Below are 20309 nucleotides of genomic sequence, written 5' to 3'. Positions count from 1 at the left end.
CACTGTCTTCATATCAGTGTTATAAGTTCTTCCACTATTAGGATAATAGTATGTCTACTTTAGTCCATAGTTGCTTTCCTCCCTTATGTTTGTTTGTTCTTCAATCTTGATGATTTGGGGATGGTGGTGCCCACTCTGCTTCCAATTGAGAAGGGTCTTAGATCCCATGGAACAGATGGATGGAACAGTCCTGCTTGCAATTGTAGATACTCTGTTTTTTTGAAATGGACATTGTCCATCATCATCCTATTGTTAGTTGTCCTGGGTGAGTCCAGTGAACTGGAGAGTAAGTGTTGGCTACAAGTCTGCTAAGTTTCAGGGCTCAACCAACATACGAACATCCAGAAGATGTAAGTCTCTGGAACACATATTTAATGGGTATAGTGCTAATTATAGGTTTAAATAAATGGGGCAGAAGAACCATGTGTAGAACCATGCAATGAACTGTTCATCTCAAAGATTGTACTTTCAGTTATAGAATCTCCAATTCTTTATTTCTATTTTGTTGCTGCTGACATGTCCATCTCAGCAAAATTACATTTTTTCCTTTAAGTCATTAGTCATATATGTAATAGCTAATTTAAAGTTCTTGCCAAGTGATTTGTATCTCTGTGTCATTCTGTGGACTTTGGGTTAGTTTTTTTCTTTTTTCACATGCCCGGTAACATTTTGATTATATACTGGAATTTGTGGGTAATATGTCCAATAGAGGTTCTCAGTAGGAACCTGTTTCATATAAATAGGTTTGTGCACTTTTTTGTTATTTTTCTGTTTCTTGTTTCTTCCATTCAGCATAAAGTAAAATGTTTCTTTATCAAGTAAATAAACTTCTTAGTCAAGTTTCAGTTAAACCAATTATTTGTTCTTTCATTTACCTATTCTTCAATTCTTTCTTTTTTCTATATGCACCAGCCCTTTGTACACACACATACACACCAGCACAAACATAGGTTCTCTAAAATATCTGGGCTTTTATTAGTTTTATGCTACCTTTATATCACATTGCTAATATCTTGAAGTTAATGATGGCCTATTTGACTTGTGCTTTTTTTATGTACATTATTTGTTTTTATCAGACTCCTAAATGTTTAGTTTTAGTATTTGATAGAAGACCAACAGTTTTTCCCCAAATCTCTTTCATTCTGCTTAGTCACTGAGTCTTCCCCACTGCTCATCTTTTTACTGACATAACAGGATAAGAAAAAAGCAAGAAATCACTCAGAGGCTTTGAAGATCATGTAGTTTTCCTCTAATTGTGCCAATGCCGTCTTGATTTATAGAAATCATCATTTCCTCTAGATTTTTTAAGTCATCAGTAATCTACTTACCTGTGATTTATGTTCTTATGTATTTCATTAGCCATAATAGTGACTAATATTGATTACCCATGCCAGATAATTAGCCCAAGTGTTTTATAGACATTGTTTCACTTAACTTTCAAAATAATCTTCTATACTATTATATCCCTATTTTGAAGAAATGGAAACTGAGGCCTGAAAAAATTAAGTAACTCTTCTGGGCACAAGGCTTGCTTAATAACTATACTAGACTGTCTCCCCGTTTTGAAATCAAGAATATTGAATAAAACACACATTTTACCATCTGCAGTAACTTCTGACCACTTGAAATGCGTTCTTACATAAAAGGGGAGCCTCTCAAGTATTAGAACATGACTAGTTAAGAAATCAGGCCTTTGAATTAAGCCCCATGGACATGTTTGGCTTTCGTATTCTCATATTATCCATTTAGCACTCTTTGACTTGCCTTCCACTAGAAGACTGCCAATGTTATAAATATGCTGTAGCTTGAAAACATCATGCCCACTTCTAACAGAAGTATAATTCTGGTGTTAGTGATCTTTCCTCAGCACGGTGTTTTGAAACCCACATCCAAGAGCAACAGGGAATACAGATCACTATTTTAATTCATGCTTCCTTGTAATCATTTGATGTGCTCCTCTCTTCTTTGCTGGTCTACCAGAGAATATAATGGTTGTGCTTACTTGTAGCTATAAAACGATAACTTTAAAAGGTTTCATGCCTTGTCTTGCAGTTGCTTAAATCCTAGTCTTTTAATGACAGATGCTTGTGTACGTCAACTATACTGATATCATTTACTGATTTAATCCTGCCCTTACTATTCTTTCCTTATTTCACAGATCTGGTCAGTATAGAGAGGGCAGACATTTTGATACTCACCCATAATAAATGCTCTACTATTGCCTATAATTTCAATATAATTACACCAGCATAGATTACTAGCGATATCTTTGGGTATCATTCCAATTAGTTCCATTTTTTAAAATAAAGTTATTGAAGTGTCACTATGGAATAAGCTATATAATTTTGTGAAATGCAATCTCAAAAGGTTGGGGTGGAGTATGGCATCACTCATGTTCCCAATGCAGTGTTCTCTCCATTTTGCCTGTCATAAAAAAGCAGCCAGCTATGTGCTGACTTCATATAAGTAAACATTAATATCATAAGAAACAGTAAAAGGAAAATATCTTTTAGATGCCTATCATATGCCATCTTGTAGTATGTACTGTGGATAAAACAAATGAAGCATGGCCCTTATTTTCAAGGAGCTTATAGTCAAGTCAAGAACCACGTTTTGAAGCTGTGTAGGCCAAAGGCTGGAGAGCAGCTGAGACTCTGAAGGTAAAATCTAGCCTCCATATTTAAGGACTAAAGTAAAAGAGACCTGGAGGATCTCAGTCAGAAGCCTGAGAGGGCTTCAGAAACAGAGGGCATCAGAAACAGGCAGCATAAGCCTTACTAAAAGGACAACTGAGCCCTCACCTAACTCAGTCTCTGATGAAGTGGTATGGTCAGCCCCTCACCATATCTGCTGAAAATAGGAAAGGGGATCCCATGTGATGGAAAGTACATTGTGTGGGGTCTTTACAGTTCTTTTAGACATTGTACCAAGTGAAATAAGAAAGGACTAGATATGCAAAGATCAAGACAATGTGATCAATAAATTAAGAGAAAAATTAGACAAGATAATCAAAATGATGGAGGATTTCTATATTGTAACCATCTGACAGGGACATTAAAATAACTATAAATAATATATGAAAGAAAGTTAGAAGAAAAGATGGTCTGAATAGATAAAAGAATGTATAATTTCAATGAATAAATGAAATCTATTTAGAAAAAACAAATTGCCATTTTATAACTAAAAAACATAATGTTAAAAATTAAGTCTTTGGCAGATGAATTTAACAGGCAGAAGAATACAGGAGATTGACCACAGCAAACCATAAGTGAATTAAACTAGAACATAGATCAATGGAAAATACCCCAAATTGAAGTACAGAAAGGAAAAGGAAGAGATAAGACAAATAAGAGACCTGAGGGACACACACAAAAGTTTTAAACTATGTATAATTGAAATAATAGAGGGAAAGAAAATCTAGAATGTCCATCACCAGTAAAGTAGCTAAATAAATCATGGTTTATTCACTAAAGACATGCTATACAGCAACATGAATAAATAATCTACAGCTTCATGCAATTTTATTAATGACCCTCACAAATATAAGGTTGTGTTTAAATAAAAGGCAGACATAAATAAATACATGTGGTATTATTCCATATATATACAAATTACAAGAATAGCTAAAACTCTTCTGTGAGAGTTTATAATTGTGGTAACTCTTGCGGAGGTGGTAGTGACTGGAAAGAGGTTTGATGAGGGACTTCCGAGTCTGAGACTTCTATTTCTCCAGTTGGATGCTGGTTACATAGGTGAGTTCAGTTTTTGAAAAAGTCATTGAATTGTAGTCCTATGATAGGTACATGATCTTTTTTGAATAATATCCTTCAATAATTTTTTTAAAGATTCATATATTTATAGAAAGTTCAGGTTTTAAATAAATCCTAATCTACCACCACCCTTTTTATGGTTAAATTTACTAAGACCTTAAGGTTAAGCATCTAAATGTCTCAGTTCTTGTTAGCAGAAAAGAAACTATACCTCGAATAATCTGTGTTTTATGTGTGTATAGTCTACCTTAATCTTCCATTTGCCTGGAGGGTATATATATATATGAGAAAGAAGTTGTTTTTCATTATAATGTACCTTTTTAGTATAAGAGATAATATACTTACAAGATTAGATGATATGGATCAAGACATAGGCTCTTGAACTTACTTATAACATTGTCCCATTTACAATTATAAATTTCTATCTTATAAATTTCCGTCACATACCTTATAGGACTTGTGCATTTTGGTGGAGTTTGAGGTTGTTGTCCTGCCCTGTGAATGGATTGGGAAGCCTGCAGTTTAAGCTAAACATGCATTGAAAATAACAAATTCAACTTATTCTGCCTATAATGAATGTCCCGGTTTGAATAAGCCAAACATCTTTATGTAACTTGGTTATATATCATGTTCCATTCCATTCTTTTCCCTAGTAAAACTGTGATTCTCAGAAAATGAGTTAGTTATAGCAAAGAAATAGTTTGGGAGAAAAATGGAGTTTTCTACCCCAGCTTCCTCAGACACATATGGTATTACATAAATGCTTAAAAGCAGAAGTACTACTAAGAATTATATGGTAATAGTATTCTGAAGTACCATCTCACTGAAGTTTCACAGATACGCTTATCATAGGGAAGGCGGAGGGGGTGGGGGCAGAAGACGGAGGAAGAAGAGAAGACGAAAGGAGAAAGGGAAAGAAGGGAAAGAGTGGGAAGGAGTGAGAAATGGAAAAGAAAGGAAGGGAGGGAGGGAGAAAGAGAAAGAAAAGAAAAGGAAGAAAGAGATAGACTCTTGGAAATACAATTATCTTTTTTTTTTCCTGATTTCTACTGAGGACCCAAAACCAAGACCTTTACCTGTGTGTTTAAGAAAACCCGATTTCAGTTCTTAAAGGATAAAACTTGGGCTTGTGTAACCAAGGCAACTTCTATGGCTGTGCTTCTCAAGAGTTGGTATGCTGCAGAATAACCAGGAGGTATTGTTTAACATAGATTGCAGGTCCTACCCCAGAGTTTCTGTTTCTATAGTTCTGCCAAGGAGCCTGAGAATTTATATTTTATCAGGTCCCCAGGGGATGCTGATACTGTTGGTGTGAAGACCACTATTTGAGAACTACTGCATTAAGATGATTCTGGCTTCTACTGCCAAATTGTATAATAATCTTGGGTCCCTTTTTAACCTTGCTTTTGATTTATTCAACAAAACAGCATCCATAAATGTAGACACCTGGCATTGGCTGAACTAGGATGCAAAATAGGGAATACCAAAGGGAAAAGGCCCTAATGAAACTCCTTCAGGAAACCTTTGCAGAAAGTGTTTGCAAAGAATGAAAACTTTGTCAATTGATGATTACTTCCCAGAATGAAAAACATGATGCAACTTAGTGTGCATAGTCTGTTTTCAGAATAGTTGATTTTTTTTTTTACTCTAAGCATGTATTTAATGGAACCCCACTACCAATCTAATTTCAATGGAATGTGTTGTGTTATCCACCAAGGCTCACAAATGTGGAATTGTTTGCCATAGCACTTTTCCTGATTAGATTTAGAACATTTGCTTTTCAAAAATATGAAATCAGAACCTTAAATTTTTTTAAGTATATATGTGTGTGTCAATGTGATAATGTTTATTTAATTCTCTTATAGGACTGCATCAAAACATGTAAACAAGGACCTTGGTAATCTGGAAGAAAACAAAAAGTTAGAAGAAAACAATCATAAAACAGAAGCCTAAGAGAGAAATTTTAATAGTTGTCCAGGTGGGTAGGCTCTGTGAGGTTTATGGAAATAATTTTCAGGGAAATATAAAATATCCTTGGAGATGAAAGGTGAAAGATGACATTAAGATGTGCCATACTTGCAGCTTTCAAAACAGGAAAAGAGTTTTTCAGGAGGAAACTTTGGTGACTCAGAAAGGTGATCTCAGAAGAATGAGATCTCATCAGTCTCCTCATCCTCTGCAAAATAATCATTAACTTCTGAATAATCAAAATCAATTTTGAAATTTTAACATCTAATTAGCATGTTTTATTCTAATGCCAAAATTTTTTCTGGGTGCAAAACTTGTTTGTTTTTTTAATATATAATTTAGCATTTGGGGCTCTAATACTTTAAATTTATTTTTAAAATCAATTATGAGAATAATTTAAATTTAATATAAAAATTTTAATCTAAGGATTTAATATACATATATATGTGAATGCATTTATACACCCATATCCCAAATCATTAAAAGGCTAACAAACTTGTGTACCTGTATGTAAACATATGTGTTTTGTAGATAGAATATATGTAAATTTGTATTATGTATGTGTGCATGTATATATGTGTGCATATGTATAATGTATATGATCACTGTTTCACGTATTGCATCTATTATATATAATAACTACCTGTGTGTAATTTTTAAGACAGTCTCAAAGATGGGTTTGTTTTCAGGGTAATGCCACTTGCAATTTGAGCTTTTTCTTTTTATTCATGTTCTCTTAAGCCAGCCAAAGAGAGGAGTCATGGAGTCATTTGTTCAAGGCCAATTATGGAGTATTCCCATCTGAGTTTTTGTTTGTTTTCCTTAGGGTTCTAGCATCAATCATTCACAAACATAGATTTAACCTTCTTTTTTCTTCTAAATTAGGTAGAATAAATTCTCAAAGGAAAATTGTGCTTGAAGACAAGCATAGAAAATAGAGTAAGATTTTAAGGATGAGTGGATTTTCTAACCTGAAGAGAAATGGAATGAATATTTCCCTGAAAAGCCTTTTATATGAATTAAGTATGAATTAAGAAATTTCCACAAAAATAAAAACTCAACAATTTCCAAAATATTATTTTTGAAGTTAGTAACAATGCCTGGGATTACAGATGGACTCAGGGACAATGGGGTTTTATAAAAGGCTCCTATGAAGTAAATCCTATCACTTTTAGTATGAAACTACTGTTGATATTTAAAAATGATTGCTACAGTAACTTACCCAAATTTTTTTTCATCATTTCAGAGAAAAAAACCATATAGACCAATTGAAGCATGAACGTGGATTGTATTTAAAACACATACAAAGACACTGGCAGCAATTCATGGTTCAAATATTAAGCAATTCATTCTACCAAGCTGTCACAGGATTTTAGAGAATTATCTCAAGTAAAACAATGAAATGAAATTACAAACAATAACAACAAATTTTGGCAGCCATGATTATAGGTCATATGTTGTGTTTGATTTAATTTTTCTTTCTGTAAATGTCTGCACTGAGGATTTCTTTTTGGTTTGCCTTTTATGTAAATTTTTTACGTAGCTATTTTTATACACTGTAAGCTTTGTTCTGGGAGTTGCTGTTAATCTGATGTAAAATGTAATGTTTTTATTTCAATTGTTTATATGGGTAATCTGAGCAGGTACACTTCTGATTCTGATTGCTATCAGCAGTGCCCCAAACCCTTTCACAAGTACCTAAAACCCAAAGGTGGCAGCTTGTGAAGTCTGGGGACACACACATTGCCCTACTCAGAGCTGTGATTTTTATCACAAGGGAGGGCGGTGGCAGAGAGCTAGATTGAAAAGCACCAAATGAGCTTGTTCTGTGTATGTGCCACCAGCTGACTCTCAGCAGTCAAATCACATGTGCATATGGACACACATACATAATAATGGTTCTCCCAAACTGACAATTTTGCCTATTCTGAAAAAAAAAATAACAGAATTTGGGTAACACTTACCTTTAGAGACACCTGCTAGTAAAGTATTTTCTGTCAAAAAAAAACACAAAACAACCCACAAACCAATGTGTGAAGGACAGTTTGGAAAAATCATTCACATTTTCATAATTCACAATGTAAATCACTGTAATTAAAAATTGGTGTTAAATCCTTTGGGTTTTCCACTGCCTTAAAATTATAACTATTTCCTTTTAAAAAAGATATCAGTCAGAATTGGAGATTTTTAACAGTGGTCATTATTAAAGCTGTGTTATTTTCCACAGAATATAGAATATATATTTTTTTCGTGTGTGTTTTTGTTAACTACACTACAGATACTGAATGCACCTTGAGATAATTTAGTGTTTTTAACTGGTACATAATTTATCAAGCAGTACATGAAAGTGTAATAATAAAATGTCTATGTATCTTTAGTTACATTCGAATTTGTAACTTTATAAACATGTTTTATGCTTGAGGAACTTTTTAGGGTGGTAGTATAAATGAAAATTTTTTGAAGTAGACTGGATATGGGGCAATAGTTACTGGTGATTAGACTTTTAAACTTTGCTCTGTCAAGCAGAAGCCTCGTTTCTGGGAGAACATTGCACAACCATTTTTGTCCCAGGATTTACATAACTTTATATAAAGAAAAAAAAATCAACATCAGATTTCCAGGTATAGAACTGTGTCCTTTGTGGGGAAAAAAAGGAAAACTGGTGTTTGCTTTTTAGACTGATGGAATAAACAATTATGAAGGTGATGAAAAATAAATTGAAGATTAAAGTCAGATGGAGATTATGAATAACATTTTGCCATTTCTGCATTATTTAGAAACATATATTGTACATTTGTAAGCTGTTTATTGTCTGGGCAATAGTGACTCAGTTTAATAAAAGCTTCCTGTAGTGCATTGTAATGAATTTAATACATAAATTATCCTATTAGACTCGATACTGTATAACATATAATGTGAAAAAAGAAAATATGTTATTTTGCCTCTAAACTTTGATTTATTGAAGTTTTATTTGGCAAGAAAACAATTGATTCTTGGTTAACACTTAAGCCAAAGTGAAAGGGGAGAAACCAAAGTTATTTGTTTTGCATGGCTAAGCCATTCTGTTATCTCTGTAAATACTGTGATTTCTTTTTTTCCTTTTCTTTTTAGAATTTTTCAAAGAATTTAAAAAATTTAAATACCTGCTTTCCACAATAAATCAAGACCACTAAAATGAAATTACTACCATATAAATATTTTTTTTTCATTTTTATCTTTTGGTTTGGGAGATCAAAGCATCAAAGTCTAATTCCTAAGATATATTTGCAGAAAGAAGCAACGTGAATATAGAGAGATGACAGATGATTATACTACTATTATTTCTTGACTTCCACTTACGATGGTTAACAAATTCCAAAACAGCTGTCAGAACCTAGAGAACAGAACAGTAGAAATGGAGAGCCTTGGACCAAGAGCAGAAAATTTGCCAGGATAAAGAAACAAAATTAGCACCGTTGAATCAATGCCTGGATGAAGATGATAGCTTATTTCTGTAATGGCAGCCATATGCACAGAGATGTTGGGAAGGAAGATAATTCCCAATCTTCAACTTCTGAGGTTTCCTGTCTCCCATTTAATTCTTTGGCAATCAGGGACAGGTTTTACCAGTTCAAGGTTCACTCCCTATCTGTGATTACAGGAATTGTATGTGGAAATGGATTAACATACCCGTCTATGCCTAAAAGATAATAAAACTGAAATATGTCTTCACGTTTATCTCACAGCTGTCTGCCTTTGTCTAAACCAGGATGTTCCTGTATAAAAAGTGTTTGTCTTTCTTAAAGAATGGAAATAACATAGTAACTCTTCATCTATATAGACTGGGAATTCAAAAAACTAAAATTGTTCATGCCTTCCTATTTTACTAGGGGGACCACCTTAGCTAGTCCTAGATTCCAGCAGTGATTGCTTCTATAATGTGCGTGTTTCTGTCTTCAGTTGACAGTATCATTCTATGGTGCATATCCCATTGTTTTAGTTTGCTACCTGCCAAAAGCAGACACCATGAAAGGGGTTGATTTAACCATGGGAATTTATTAGCTTACAGTTTTGAGACTGAGAAAAATATCCAATCAAGGCATCATCAAGGAGATGCTTTTTTCTCCAAACACTGGTTTCTGGTGATCCTGAACTCCCCTGCCACATGACAAGGCACATGGAGGCGTCTGCTGGTCACTCCCTTCTCTTCAGTGTTTCAATGCTTTCAATTTCTTGCTTCTTTGGCTGGCTCCCCTCTCTCCCCCATCTCTGTTCATCCTTTTTAAAAGGATTCCAGTAAGAGAATTAAGATCTACCCTGGGCCACAACTTAACTGAAGTAACCTCATCAAAAGTTCCTACTTAGACCTGCTTAACACCCACAGAATGTATTAACTTTAAGAACATGGGGTACATACCCTTTCAGACCACCACATTCATGGGGTCGTCCTGGTAGCTTGCTTGAGAGGACATCTATTTCATCACATATGTCATCAACATATTACCTTATCATCTGAAATCACCTAGGCATTGACTTTCATGGACGTGCTTTCCCTTTGAAACGAAGCTAAACCAGCAGTATACAACAGGGAAAGAAAATATCTTTTGAGCCCATACTATGTGCCAGGGCTATACATATTATTTTATTTAATCCTTAATTGTAAATAGTATTAAATAGCCTCCATTTAACAGCTGAAAACTAAGGTTCAGAAGGTTCCATAACCCTCAAATGCGGGAAACGGACTTTGGCCCAGTGGTTAGGGCGTCCGTCTACCATATGGGAGGTCCGCGGTTCAAACCCCGGGCCTCCTTGACCCGTGTGGAGCTGGCCCATGCGCGGTGCTGATCCGCGCAAGGAGTGCCCTGCCACACAGGGGTGTCCCCCGTGTAGGGGAGCCCCACGCGCAAGGAGTGCACCCCTAAGGAGAGCCACCCAGCGCGAAGGAAAGTGCAGCCTGCCGAGGAATGGCGCCGCCCACACTTCCCTTGCGGACGCGGACGACAACAGAAGCGCACAAAGAAACAAGACGCAGCAAAAAGACACAGAAAACAGACAACCAGGGGAGGGGAGGGGAATTAAATAAATAAAAATAAATCTAAAAAAAAACACAAAAAACCCTCAAATGCACTTAACATCTACGTAGATAAGTTGGGTGTGAAACCAGGTCTGGTTGATTTCAAAGCCCATCCTTGTGCCAATTTATTTTAGTTCCCAAACTGCCTCTAAAGAAATATTCTCTTTCATAATATAAAAAATTGGGAAATATTGACACATAATTGTATCATCTATAAAGGATTATTGCAAGATGTGCAAGTAACAAAATAGACTATATTGTGTAATATTTCAACTATATTTGTATTATATAGCAAATTTTATATATGTCTACATATATAACATCACAATTTAAGCACACATATATTGCTATCTTATACTAATTACCTATTATGAGATAGATACTATGTCGATGTTCACAGTTTCATTGAACCCTGTGAACAAACTAATGGTGGAGAAGAGGGTCTATCCACATTTTAAAAATGAAGACAAGGCATGTAACCTTGTCAACAATCATAAACACAGGACATTGTTGAGCCAGGACCCAAGGCCAATATGTCAAATTGCAGGCTCTGTTTACTATATTGTTTGTTGCTACCATTATAAGAATGTTCACCTAACTCTGCTTGGGAGAGGTTGTTGAAAGGGTACCAAAAAGAGTGATTTGCACTGAATCACCTGCTTGTTTCCCCTTGTAACTAATGATATTCATATTCAAGGTAATAGGTAATAAATGAAAATTACATTAAAGTTACTTTGAATAAAATTTTTATATAAATGTTAGTGTTTTTTATCCTATGTGTAAGGAATCAAATGCAGCTAACTGTACTATTAAAAAATCAGTACAGGAGATTTGGCTTCACATGCATCATACTTTAACACCAGAAATATTTCTCGTAAAACATAGAATCATAGAAAGTACATATCTTATTACCTAAGCTTGATAATTTATTAAACACATTGTATTTGAGAAACATGAAGCTCATTTTATTTTTTCCCCATCACCTTGTCTTCACCTATTCACCATCCTCAATCTAATCCAATTTCTTTTTCTTCCATAAATTCGTCCCCACTTTCCTTATTAATGCTTCTCACACACAAGTAACCATTGGAAAATGAACCAGGCACATGACTCCAAAAGCAGGTTCTATTCTCAAGTTGTTTTATTCCTTTTTATTACCTACCTCTGGAAAAGGTTTTACCAATGTGACCAAACAGCTGAGTGAGAGGAAAGATAATCGCGCATGCGTGCACGCGCACACATACACTTTATGGGCTATTTTACCCCATTTTCCTGCAGAGGAGGACGTAATATTTCCTTAATGGGAAAGGGATTATCTGAAGCACTGCAAAATATTTGGGAAATAAGAAGTAGATATGGACTGGAAACATTCATGGTATTTTGATGGTGGTATTCTTAAGTAGAACAGGAACAACAGCATCTTAGACACAACTGCTATGAAATGTGTATAAGTAAACTTAATTGTATAGACTCAACACTGTAGGGAAAGAAATGAAGAAATGAACATCACAGAGACTCAAATTACTGAAATCTTTGAGACACGTTGGACTTGCAGAAAACAGGCTATGGTCTCTAGAGTGTGAATCATGTGCCTTTGGAAGCTATTCAGCAACTCAATTTGGACTACTTGGGAGCTAAGCAGTCAAAATGAAATCTTAAATTTTCTCTTAAATATTTTCCTTCTGGTTCTGTGATCCCAGGAAGCCCAGGATAATCTGAGTTTATAATAAGCAGTTTAAATTAATTGAGCAGTTTAAATTAATGGTTTGAGTCATACCATTTAAGATGTTCACTTCCACACAAATTAGCAGTTGAAATTTGGGCAGCTTTGACCAATTCTTTGAATTCTCATTAGCAAGAAAACCACATTATTGGTGAAATAAGATGTAGTTACTACCTGAAAATTGATTCACAGCACTCACCCTGGAATGGCATTTTAAAAAACAGAATATTTATGTTAAGGCAAGGTTTCTGTCTAAGCATTAGAGTCATTCCTTGGATGCCAAACTTTTACTAAAAACCTAATTTACTCAGAAATTTTGGGTTTCTACACTGTTGGTAATAATAACTAAGTTCCTTTTTATAATTTGATTAGAACCCCATGGAAATCTTTAAAATAGTCTTTATATTGAAAGACAGGTAGACATTTGCTAATTATTGTTGAGTTGATTCCAAGAGGAAAGATTATTTTCTAAACATTTCCAGGTTTAACTATAGTAATCTTATGAGTTTTATTTCACTTAGCTACCTTTGTTTTTTATGCATAATAGTAGTATATAAGCTGTTTAAAAGACGATGAGTTTTTGGTCACATTGCAACTAAATATACATAAACAACAAATAGACCTACTCCTATATTCCTAACAGATGAATCTGTTTACACAGACATATAATTAAAACGTTGCCTATAGTGCCTTTGTTATTCTTTCATGACTCTGTATTTATTTTTTAATTAATAGAATAAAGCTACTAAAATACCAAATATGTACTTCATAGCTATCCCAGAGCATTCTTTTCATGTTTTTGATTGGTCTGATGAGAATGGTAATGTATGTGATCTATGTTCAATTCAAAGGGTTGTGTAGACTTATTTTTATTGTTGTTTTTATGAGGCCTCTGTGACAGAGAGGCATACCTCTGGGATGTTGCAGGTTCAGTTTCAGACCACCACAATAAAATGAATATCACAATAAAGCAAGTCACATGAATTTTTTGGTTTCCCAGAACACATAAAAGTTATGTTTACACTATGCTATAGTCTATTAGAAGGATTCAATAACATTATGTAAAATATATATATATATACCTTATTTATAAAATATTTGATTGCTAAAAAAAAACTGCTAAGCATCATCTAAACCCTTAGCAAGTCATAATATATTTGCTTGTAGAGGGTTTTGCCTCATTGCTGATGGCTGCTGAATGATTAGGGTGGTGGTTGCTGAAGATTGGGGTGGCTGTGGCAATATCTCAAAATAAGACATCAATGAAGTTTGGCTCATTGATTTACTCTTTCACAAAAATTTCTCTGTAGCATGTGATGCATTTTACCTTCAGAAAGAAGTTTCAAAATTGGAGTCAATGTTTTCAAATGCTGCAGTTGCTTTGTCAGCTGAGTTTATGTAATATTCTAAATCCTTCGTGGTCATTTCAACAATGTTCACAGATCTTCACAAGGAGCAGATTATGTCTCAAGAAATCACTCTTTTGCTCATACATAAGAAGCAACTTCTCATCTACTAAAGTTTTATCATGAAAATTCAACAATTCAATCACATCTTCAGCCTTCACTTCTGGTTCTCTTGCTATTTTCACTACATCTGCATTTACTTACTTTACTGAAGTCTTGAGCCCCTCAAAGTCATTGTTGATAGTTGGAATCAATATCTTCCAAATTTCTGTTAATGTTGATATTTTGACCTATTCCTATGAGTCATGACTGTCTTAATGTCATCTAGAATGTTGATTCCTTCCCAGAAGGTTTTCAATTTCCTTTGCCCAGATTCATCAGAGGAATCTCTGTGGTAGCTATAGCCTTACCAAATATATTTCTTAAATAATGAAACTTGAAATTTGAAGTGATTCTTTGATCCACAGACTACAGAATGAATGTTGTGTTAGCAGGCATGAAAACAAAATTCATCTGAATATATATCTCCATCAAAGCTCTTGGGTGCTAGGTGCATTGTCAATGAGCAGTAATATTTTGAAAGGAATCTTTCTCTGAGCAGCAGGTCTCAACAGTGCACTTAAAATATGCAGTAAACCAGGTTGTAAGTAGATGTGCTGTCGTCCAGGTCTTGTTGTTTCATTTATAAAGTACAGCCAGAGTAGATTTAGCATAATTCTAAAGGGCCCTAGGATTTTCAGAATGGTAAATAATCATTGGATTTAACTTAAAGACACCAGTTGCATTAGCCCTAGTGAGAGAGTCAGCCTGTCCTTTAAAGCTCTGAAGCCAGGCATTGACTTCTTTCTAGCTATGAAAGTCCCAGAGGACATCTTCTAATATAAGGCTGTTTCATATACATTGAAATTCTGTTATTTAGTGTAGCCACCTTCATAAACTATCTTAGCTAGATCTTCTGGATAACTTACTGTAGCTTCTACATCAGCACTTGCTGCCTTTCCTGGCACTTTCATGTTATAGAGATGGCTTCTTTCCTTAAACCTCATGAATCAACCTCTGCTAGCTCCAAACTTTTCTTCTTCAACTTCTTCACCTCTCTCAACCATCATAGACTTGAAGAGAATCAGGGCCTTCATCTTCTGTTCAGACCACTAAAACTTTCTCCAAATTGGCAATAAGGCGGTTTTGCTTTTTTAACATTCATGTTCGCTGGAATAGCTTTTTTTTTTTTTTTTTTTTGAGGTACCAGAGGCTGGGGATTGAACCTGGAATAGCGGATGTGGGAAGCTGGCATTCAACCATTGAGCCTCATCAGCTTCCCTGAGTTGGTTTTTTTCATTTGTTTTGCTTGATGTTTTTGTTTTTTCAGGAGACACTGGGAACTGAACACTGGACCTCCCATGTGAGAGGCGGACACTCAACAACTCAAACCACATTCATTCTCTTGGAATAACACTTTTAATGTCCTTCCAGAAATTCTCCTTTGCATTTAAAAGTGGCTAACTTACACAAGAGGCCTAACTTTCGGCCTTTCTCTGCTTTTGATGTACCTTCCTTACTAAGCTTAATAACTTCTAGCTTTTGATTTAAACTAAGAGACGTGCAACTCTTCCTTTCAATTGCACCTTGAGAGGCCACTGGAGGATTATTAATTGACCTAATGTCAATATATTGTGTCTCAGGGAATAGGGAGGTCTGAGGAGAGGGACAGAGATGGGAGACCAGCTTGTGGATGGAGCAGTCAGTATGTATCAATGAAGTTTGCCATTTTAAATGGGTGTGATTCATGGTGCCCCTAACAATTACAATAGTAGCATCAAAGATCACTGATCACAGATCACCACAACAGATATAATAATAATGAGCAAGTTTGAAATATTGTGATGATTACCAAAATGTGACACAGAGGCACAAAGTGACCACATGCTGTTGGAAAAATGGTACCAATAGACTTGCTTAATACAGGGTTGCTAGAAACCTTCAATTTGTAAGTACAAACTGAAGTACAATAAGTGAAGCACAATAAAGTAAAGCACAATAAAGCAAGGAACACCTGCAGATGGATTGACATTTGTATTGGTCCCCTCAGCATCATTGTCCAGTGACTCCTGGCATTACATAGACGAGAACCTGGCAATGAAGCAGTCTTTGTTGGTTCAGCTCCATTATTCCCCTCTCTTAATATTCAAAGTAGGGCATGTGTGTGTATAGGTTGGGAGATGAGGTGTATGCTTCTCATTGTCTCTCAAAATGACTTTTCCTGGCTTTGTATCCAAAGGGAAGATCATGTGTTGGGAGCAAAGTCAAGTGGGCTTTATCAAAATACTTTACATAGTTAGATAGAAATTAAAGACCAGAATGGCACAAGAGGTTTGGAAACTTGGATGAATGCAGGGAGCTGTTTAGTTATGACTTGAGTCTCCAGATCGGCTCAAGTTTCCAGATTTAAAGCACATGTATTTATAATTGCAGTTAACTGAACGTTTGCTAAGATGTGACTTTGTGTAATGCAGCATGCAATCAAATTCTCACTGACTATCCACACAGTCTTTGATTTTGTCTCTGGCTCATACTTTCTTCTAAGAAGAAGCTACCACGTATAGATCCTTCCCTTCCATCCTCCTCTGTGCATGTTCAAGAAGATGACTCTTATAAAGTTAAATGCTTCAGTGGTGATTGTAGCAAATAGCATTGTATTCCTGTCTTTTTCATGGTCCATTTGTTGTATTAATTGCCCTAAATCATACTTTTTGCCACATGACTTTGCAGTTCCTCCCACAAAAGAGCTTGTGCATATTTTTCTACCCCTTGACCCTAAATTTATGATTTGCTTTGGTCAATAGAATCAGGTGAAAGTAACAGTTTGCTAGTTCTGTATCTAGGCCTCAAGAGGCTAGTTTGTTTCTGCTTGACCTATTGTGTTTAAGTCATTGCCATGAGAAGACTTGACCAGGCAAGCCTGCTAATCCCAGGAGGAATTTGAGAGATATATGGAACAGATTTGTGCCAGATAATGTGCCTCAGCCAAGCCCAGCTTAGAGTTCTCAGTCAACCTACAGTCTCATGATCAAGCCCAACCAGCATCAGCTGAGTACAATCTAAATCAGTTGAATTTCAGGTGACCATAGGCTCTGGACTATAATAATAAATGATTATTTAGGCCACTGAAATTTGAGATTGTTGTTATGCAGCAATAGCTAACTGGTATACCTCTTTTGGAACAATTGAGTTCCTATTTGACTCATCAGGTCAGGATAATATCAATAATATTCCTTTCACAAAAATATGGAGTTATTATATTAGAAGCTGCAATTATTAGTTTGTTTGTTTGTTTTTGCTTTTGAAATACTCCCCAACTCCTTGACATTTCTGGGAAGAATATTCACTACCCATTGCCTCCATCTCTTCCATATACTATCAAATATATTTTGGTTTCAACATAAAAGAATTGATTATAGTAATGTCAGGTAGCTATTTAGAGATCTTTCCTAAGTACATAAATCTTACACAAGTCTCTTGGAAGACTGGACACATTATGTGTTCCGCTTGGCTCTGGACTGCATTTGCCCTTTTTCATTGTTCCAAGAGTTGAACAGTCAAGACAGACTCATATAATTGCTCACTCTGTATGCCCACATAATTACATGCCAATACCTTTCCCCAAATTAGAAATTATATTCAGGCTAGATATTCTGCTGACACCACATTCCTCACTAAATGTCAGAGTCTCTTAAAAAATCTTCTCAGCTCAAAAGGCCTAATTAGGTTTTCAGTAATTCATGTCATTGGTCATTAGGAAAATCATACAAATCAGCAAGCACTTAGGTGCCCAGGCTCTAAATCGGGACATGAATCTAAAAGATCACCGGCAATGGCCCTTAAAAGAAATCAAAAAAGTTTTCTCACTGCTTTCATTAACCTTTTCCCTATGTTTTCACATTTCAGGCACAGGTTCTCTAGACCTATGAAATTGTAGGGAGATAGAAATATGGGTAAGACTATTTAAATGACAAACATTCAAGAGTGACTTATTAAACATATCTACAAACACATATAACATTTCTAAAATTTCCTACAAGCTATGCAGATCTGGATGAAGAAATGGTGGTGATGATGTATGTTTGTCGGGGGGATGTGAGTAGGGGTACTTTGTTCCTGAGTCCCATAAATAGTACAGGGCATATTTGAGGGGCAGACAAGTTTATTGATTTATTAGAAAGGTCATGGTCTTTAGAAATAGGAAGAAATTTGATTGGACTTCTAGATAGATGGGAATCTTCAATTTATTAGCAGTGAGGCCTTGAGCATTTTACCTAACCTCCTGAGCATCTATCTCATCTGAAACATGGCAGCAACACAACTTAACTTACATCAGAACTTGTTGTCACTTAAAAAATAAAATGCACACATAAATTAAAGATAAAGAAGATTCTGTGACCCATTATTGAGAGAAGATTGGAGATTACTGCAGGGAAACCAAAACCAACGGGTAGGCAGTTTTTGAAGATCGAGGCATTAGGCATAAAAATAGTATATTTTTAATAGAAAATTACAGTGTCTTTTCTCACCTTCAAAAAAGCAAAATCTCCGAGTATTTCTGACATGCTGATAATATCTGGCCTAGTAGATTATTCCTTGTGCTCTCCTGTTGCTTGTAATTATTCCTGGAAATGGTCTTCCCTTCATACATGAAACACCTACTTGGGGATTATGGCACCCAGTCTCATTTTAGCCAAAACCAGGTCTGTGCTGTCATCAGAGGTCTAGAATACAGTGTCAAGGTTTGTTACAGGCAAAAGTATCACAGTACCTCAAATATAATAGGCACTGGATGTATCTGAGTTTATCTTAATTCTTGTTTACTATACTGAATACCAATATGGACATTGGTGACCCAGGTCAGTATCTCAGTTTGCCAGGTACAAAGTACCACCGACTAGTTGGTTTAAAAAATAGGAATTTATTGTCTCACAGTTTTGGAGGCTACAAGTCCAAAATCAAGGTGTTGGCAGCCTCATGCTTTCTCTGAAATCTGCAGTGTTCTGGTGGTGCCTTGCTGGCAATGCCTTACTAAATCTCTGCTTCCATCATTTAGCCATCTCTCTCCCTGTCTGTATTCTCCTGATTGCATCCAAATTTCCTTTGCTTATAATAACTCCAGCCATATTGTATTAATGACTGCCCTGATGCAGTTTGGCCTCATTTTAATTAATGACATCTTCAAAGTTCCTGTTTCCTTGTGTTCACATTTAATATGTCTTTGAGGGCCCCAGGATTCCATCCATAACAGCAAAGATTGATAGAGTGTCATCACCTCTTCCAGTACAATCAGTTCCATTGCTTGTTCCTTTCTTATCCTAGAGTTGTAACTCTGTGACCTGATAGGCTATATTGGAGGGAAAAAAATAATGAAATAATTAAAGAAAAAGAAATATTAAATATCTTCCAGAACCAGCAATCTTGAAACCATCAGCAAATAAGAAACTTCTTCTCTAGTCTTTGCCTTCCTCCTTGCTCATGTTCCAAGTCGAGAGGGTAGAAACTACACATTCAAAGCTAGAAGAGGGTAGGAATGGGGGAATGAAGCAATAACATCTCGCTTCTGTGCCCAACCCTTAGCTGGAGCAAAATGGAAAAAGAAAAGCCTTATCCACAGCAAAAATTGAATAGCTGAATAATATCTTGGAATGGGCACATATTTACTGAAATGAGACTTTGGTGATTTCAGATGACTGCAGAACTCTGTGAATGAGTCAAAAATTCATGGGTCTGCCCAAGTTTCTATCCAGGGGCAGTGTGGTTGATTGAATCATGTACCCCAATAAAAGACATTTCCTAATCATAACCTGAATTTTTATGGGTATGAGCCATAACCTTTTGAAAATGTTATTTTTAGTTAATGTGTACCCAAATTGAATCAGGGTGGGTCTTAATCTGTATTACCAAAGGCCTTATAAAAAGAGGAAATGATGATGCAGTCAGTAAAAATGAGAAACCAGAAAAGCCAGAAGGTGTACAAGCCAGAAGTCCAAGAAAGCCAAAAGGAGACCAAGGATATTGCCATGCAATGGAGGATTGCCATTACCAAACACTAGCAACTTTAGAAGAAAGCATGGCCTTGCCAAGACCTTGATGTTGGCCTTCTAGCCTTCAAAATTACGAGACAGTAAATCCCTACTGTTTAAGCCCACTTGTGTGGCAAACAGAGTCTGGTGGAGAACTTAAAAATGAGGATCTGTTTTTCAGTTTGGATGTCAGGTTCTTTAGACAGAAAGTCATTGAATGGACAACATAGCAACAAAAACAATTGTTAATTTAACCACAGTATTATTTTTACATCTGATCTTTAAAAAGGAAAAATGATCATCTGTGATATGAAGTCCACAAGT

At 35.6% G+C, this 20309-nt stretch overlaps 1 protein-coding gene across 2 annotated transcripts in view; it reads left to right on the top strand.

Moving 5' to 3' along the window:
* ALCAM (activated leukocyte cell adhesion molecule) overlaps nt 1-9449 on the top strand; it is a 191830-nt gene extending 182381 nt beyond the window's left edge. For both annotated transcript variants that reach the window (XM_004460199.4, XM_004460200.3), the window contains 2 exons: nt 5636-5748; nt 6985-9449. In XM_004460199.4, the coding sequence (XP_004460256.1) occupies nt 5636-5723 (88 nt within the window). In that variant the 3' untranslated portion in view covers nt 5724-5748; nt 6985-9449. The remainder of the gene's footprint in view (nt 1-5635; nt 5749-6984) is intronic.
* The last annotated feature ends 10860 nt before the right edge of the window (nt 9450-20309 follow it).

The sequence above is a fragment of the Dasypus novemcinctus genome, chromosome 4 (assembly GCF_030445035.2).
Source record: "Dasypus novemcinctus isolate mDasNov1 chromosome 4, mDasNov1.1.hap2, whole genome shotgun sequence".
NCBI lineage: Eukaryota > Metazoa > Chordata > Mammalia > Cingulata > Dasypodidae > Dasypus > Dasypus novemcinctus.
Note: the sequence above shows the minus strand (reverse complement) of the source record. Positions and strands in the feature narration are given on the sequence as shown.